Source organism: Bactrocera dorsalis, chromosome 1 (assembly GCF_023373825.1).
Source record: "Bactrocera dorsalis isolate Fly_Bdor chromosome 1, ASM2337382v1, whole genome shotgun sequence".
In the NCBI taxonomy this organism is placed as follows: Eukaryota; Metazoa; Arthropoda; class Insecta; order Diptera; family Tephritidae; genus Bactrocera; species Bactrocera dorsalis.
The window spans coordinates 23,435,061-23,440,682 of NC_064303.1; the positions used below are offsets into that span (position 1 = coordinate 23,435,061).

General features: G+C 37.1%; 1 protein-coding gene across 1 annotated transcript; it reads left to right on the top strand.

Annotated features, from left to right (window-relative positions):
- Positions 1–302: 302 nt before the first annotated feature.
- Positions 303–5,270, top strand: LOC109580031 (zinc finger protein Noc). Its single transcript, XM_049446273.1, has 2 exons — positions 303–998; positions 2,734–5,270. Exons 1-2 carry the CDS (start codon positions 909–911, stop codon positions 4,237–4,239), a joined length of 1,596 nt encoding a protein of 531 aa, XP_049302230.1. The 5' UTR covers positions 303–908; the 3' UTR covers positions 4,240–5,270.
- The last annotated feature ends 352 nt before the right edge of the window (positions 5,271–5,622 follow it).

Genomic DNA, 5,622 nt, shown 5'->3' on the forward strand with positions numbered 1-5,622 from the left:
CAAAGATCAAAGCGTTTATATATTTTTATGGCGCATGCGATTTGATTGGACAAAAAGTACGCCATATTTGAAAATTACGCTATAGCGCTCTTGCTCGCACGCACCTATGCGCACTCGCTCACACTTACAGCTCCAAACGGCTGCTTGCTCATTTCAGGTTTTGAGCGCAACGGTAAACGTTGCCAAATTGTACTGCATCAGGCGCTCTCTTGAAGAGTGCAATAGAGTTGAACGGCAACGAAGCGCTCTTGCAACGAGCTACGTCGCAGCACGACTAGCCAGCAGCTAAGCAAATTGTGTGTCACAGAAAATTCAGTTCGTGTTTGGCTTCCTTTGCGTTAAGACGTGTTTGAAAAGAAACTCGGAACGTGGCAAAGTAAATACACTTTGGCTATACTTATATATATACCCACAAGCTAATTTGATAGTCATAATAAACGGTTGTGTGCTCAAAAACAACAAAGTTGAAAAAAAGAATTATAAAAACAAATAAATATTTCGAAATTATCGAAATAATTTGTGTTCAGTCATTTTGTGTGGCGCTCTAAAATACAAATTTCAAAATAAAAGTGAATTATATTAAACTAAGCAGCGCCAAAGCATTTTGTGCATGAAATTTAAACTTTCGCTGCAAAGAATATACAAAGTTATTAGTGTTAACTAGAAAACAGTAAATTGTGCTCAGCCAACTTAAATGCTGGATTACTTAAAAATCGTTAAAGTAGCTTAAAAGCTTGAAAACTCAAACAAAAATACATTGTTGGATTAAGCAACGCATCAACACCTCTACTAGCTGCTATAAGGCCAGCTACACCATTACTCCTATTGGATTAAACATTTTTGTGGATTAGCTGTTTTACTCAACTTCGTTATCCACGCTTTCTACACAACCTTTGGATTTGCGTAAAATGGTTGTTTTAGAAGGTGGCGGCGGTGTTGTTACCATTGGCAACAACCAATATCTGCAGCCAGACTATTTATCACCAATACCAACAACGGTGAGTTTCAGTCAAGAAAAAAAAAATAAAAATAAAATAATAAGATAAAAGAAAGTTCTGTAAATTAGGAAGAAATGGAAAAATTGTCAACTTGGTAATAAACGCTGTTGTTGAAGCATTTTTGGGGCCATTGAACAAATGCTGAAATGTATAGGAAGTTGGTCAAAATTTTATGAGATTTAAAATGAGCCCGAAATGCTTTTCAGAACTGCAAATATTGTAATAAAACTAAAGCAAAAATATTATTTTATGTATTTAGGAAATTTTAGCATGTTTTCTTAGTAATGTAGTCAAATCAGTAATTTCAAATAAAATAGAAATGATATTCGACAAGTTAAAATATAAATGCTTTTGAGTTTGAAACAAATCATTATCTTAAAAAAATTATGAAGAAGACAAATAATTGTCGAACAAAACTGAGGAAAAACTTTAGATTTTTGGAAAGTATGGAAGAGGCAGTCAACCGAAGTCGATTTCAACATAATAAAATATATTAAAAATATTAGAAAAAACAATATAAATAAATATATTAAAAATATTAGAAAAAACAATAATAGCTCTCTGTTGAATAATATTAACTAATATTGCAATAAAAAAAATATTTGATAAATCGAATATCCCAAAGTTTCTAACCCACGAAGGAAATATAAACGTGAGAAAATATAAAAAAATTGTCTTAATGTTGTTGTAAATGTTATGCAATAAAAAAAAACATATTATCAAATTAAAAGTTATAAAATTTTGTTATAATATTAGACTCCAGCTAAAATAAAATGAAAGAAATATAAAATAAATAAATTGAACAAACTTGACCGAAAATTTGTTGGTTTTATACATAAAATTGATTCTAAAGAAAATTAATTAAAATTTGAAAAAAAATTAAATTAAATAAAAAAATCGCAAAACTTGCTAAATTTTGCCAAAATGATACTAATTTTCAAAATCCCATACCTCACTAATCACCTCAAAAACAAAATATTTCTCTAAGCGCCATAGTTCCGCATCTAAGTTCGAGTGAGCCAAAAGTTAATTACTTCATATTTTGCTTTTATATCGAATTTATTATTTCTCATTTATTTATTTATTTATTTACTTATTATATAAAAACATGTTTAAAACGCTCGTAAAAGAAAATTTAAAATATCATAAAAAATGCAATCAAAATTCGTGGAAAAAACACTGAAAACATTAAATGAAATTTATTTTTATGAGCACATCAACGATTTTATTGACATCGTAATCTCTGTGTCACAATATGGACTCATAAATGTTGGTCATTATAGTCACAGAAAATGTCTTTATTGTACTGTCATGGGCGGTGAAAGCTGTTTTATAGCTTGAAATTCTTTCGTAATGTAGCCATCAAAACTAAATTATGGTTGTTATTAGGTAAGCAATGTGTGACAGTAAAATCAAAATTTCAAAATAAAGTAACCAAAGCATTAATGCAGTAATATTAGCGGCGGCATTAGCTGGGTGCACCTGTGGAGGGGCGGCAGAAATATAAGCTGCGCGTGCAATCAAAAATAGATACATTTAGTATTGGTAGATATAGGTACATACAGATATAGAGTTGAGAGCGATTTTTGAATATACATTTATATATATATAAGAAGCTATACATATCGCATTTGCTTTGAATATGCTTTAAAAATAGCCGCTAGCTATAATAAGAAATTTAAAAGTTATATAAACGCTTTACTTATGAAAAAAATGTCCACTCTTCTCCTTCCAGATGGACGCCAAGAAAAGTCCACTCGCACTGTTGGCACAAACTTGCTCACAAATTGGCGCTGATTCGTCGGCAGTCAAGCCATTACTCGCTATGGATAAATCAAAGAAGTCTGCATCTTCATCTTCATCATCCACCTCATCGAATGCCAGTACGGACATGAGCGCTTCCAAGTCGCCAACACAGGCTAAATCACCGAAATCCACCACACCAAATACCACCGAGGTGAAGTTGGCTTTTAAGCCCTACGAAACAAATGTACTAAGCGCTCAAAACCACAACACATTCAAGTCCTCGTCCTCAACGACTGTGGACGAACAACGACCCAGCTCAAAGTGCTCCTCTAGCGGTGGTGTAGATAACAATACACGTGTGCCCTCACGCAACAAATCCAATTGTACACCAGAATCACATGCCATCAAAATGGAGAATATGCATGGTGTTACACCGACGCCAAGTGATAATAATCGCAAAACTGTGTCTCCCGCCGGTTCTTCACAACGTGGCGCCAGCCCCATTGTACGTTCCGGCATGGAAGTGCTGAATAATAGCAACGGTTCAGCTACGCACCCGAAGGAGATGAGCAGTATGGCTGCGGCAGCCGCTGCTGCTGCGGCTGCTTACAAAGCGGCCGGTCCATATGGCATTAATCCATTATCGGCGCTCTGCTGTCCCCCCGGTATGGAGCAACATGCCAATCCCGCTTTCCGCCCACCGTTTGCCGGCGGCTTCTCACACCATCACGCAGCAATGTTAGCCGCTGCTGCTGCAAGCGGCGGTTACCCAGGCGGTCCCAATGGACCGGGCTCACAACCCAATCCCTACATCAGCTATCAACGCATCAAGACACCATCCGGCGGTGAGGCTATTGTACCCGTTTGCAAGGATCCCTACTGTCCCGGCTGCCCGTACTCGGCACATACGCAACAAATGCTTATGGGTGCACCGTGTCCAGCTGGTTGCACACAATGTGAACATCAAAAATACGGCATGGCCATGATGGGCGGCGCCGCTGGTCTCCCACCGAGTCATCCTTACTCGCAAGCCGCCGCTGCTGCCGCCGCTAGTGCTGCTGCGGCGCGCTCAGCGCCATATGTCTGCAGTTGGGTGATAGGTGACGCTTATTGTGGCAAACGTTTCCAGACCTCCGACGAACTCTTCTCACATCTGCGCACGCACACCGGTAATCTCTCGGATCCAGCTGCTGCCGCTGCCGCTTTGGCACAGTCACAGGCACAATCATTATTGGGCACACTATTCCCACCATCAGCACTACGCGCCGGATATCCAACACCACCGCTAAGTCCAATGAGCGCTGCTGCTGCGGCACGCTATCATCCATATGCCAAACCCGGTGGCATACCAGCTAGCGCGTTGAGTGCACCATCCGCCTTCGGCATGACTGGCTTTAATCCCGCCGCGGCTGCTGCAGCAGCGGCTTTGGGACCCTACTACTCGCCCTATGCGATGTATGGTCAACGCATTGGCTCGGCAGCGGTGCATCAGTAAGCGATTCGCTATAGCGAAGCTGAAGCGCGTTAAATGCTGACAACAAGGCTAGTCAAGGAGAACGAAAGGCTAACCGTGTGATCTTTGAGTGAGGCGCGTGCGCACATGTGTCGACTGTGAGGCCAACAGTGAGTGTGGCATTGGCATGTTGGGCCGCGCACTCGGTTACAATATGCATACCAAAAAACATGAAAGCGGAATAAAAAAAAGAAACAAAGATCTGAAAATGAAGTTGGAAATTGCAGAAAAAAGGCAAAAAATACAAAACACAAAAAACGTTAAAAAATGATTAATACAAAATTGCGTTTCAAAAAAAGTATAAAACTGTATGAAAAAATTTCAATTTGAGAATGCGCTATTGTTGCGATCGTTTTACACTGTGATACTAAAATGTAGTTGGATGCTAGGCTTATTAGGTTTTAAATGATGAACATATGACTTACACACACATGCATACATGCATCGATATATATGTATGTGTATACGCATATATATTTGTGAGCAAAAACGTAAAAAGTAATTAAAGTTTTTAGTTGTAAAATGCAGCCAAAGCATTTTTTTTTCAAAATAACCATGAAACCTTAACAAAAACAATCACATTAACTAGTTTTTTGTTACTATTAATTTAATATATATATATATATATGTAATATGTCTGTACGTTTTGCCTTTAATTATATAATTTTAAGCGTGAAAATTGTGAATTAGTTTTTTGTTTAGTATCGAAAGCGCACACAAAGGCCTTTCGCTTACAGTTTATTTGTTTTAATGGCTTTTAAAAATTTAATTTAGCTATGTAATAAATGTAATATACATACATGCATACATGAAAACATGAAAAACTTGAAATATCCACTTACAACCCATGTTTAACTGCATATGAAGCGCTTGTATGTGTTTATATAATTCAAACAGATTTCCATAAAACGAAATATAAAAGAGTCAAAAACTTCAACTACAAACTTGATGGAATAATTAGTTTTCATTTTGCAATTAAATGAAAATAATAAATATAAATATTAAACAATAAACGTTGGTCTTTTAATTACATTCATTGGAAAGGAGGAAATGGCAGTTGCTTGTTTTCTGCTAAAAATTACACAATCTCGTTGGGGAATGGAAAAAACTGTTGTTTAGTATTCCAACGAAAAAGTGTGAGTGAACAAAAAAAATTATACAATATAGATAAATTCAGGCGACAGAGAAAGCACACCAGTTTAGTATGATTGCCGTATACACCTCGGCATTAAAAGCTCTAAGCCCTTCTACTGGAATCAACGTAATCTTTTGACTTATGCCCATTGTAGAAGTGAAATCAGATGACTGCTCTATTCAAAGGCTTACTAAGGGTTGCTTTAAGAAACCTATATAAGATAAAATATA

What these genes read in the sequence shown, in the direction of transcription:
- LOC109580031 (XM_049446273.1), top strand. Translation starts at nt 909, where the DNA reads ATGGTTGTTTTAGAAGGTGGCGGCGGTGTTGTTACCATTGGCAACAAC. An exon ending in TATCACCAATACCAACAACG is followed by an intron (nt 999 to 2,733) that starts GTGAGTTTCAGT and finishes TTCTCCTTCCAG; the next exon opens with ATGGACGCCAAGAAAAGTCC.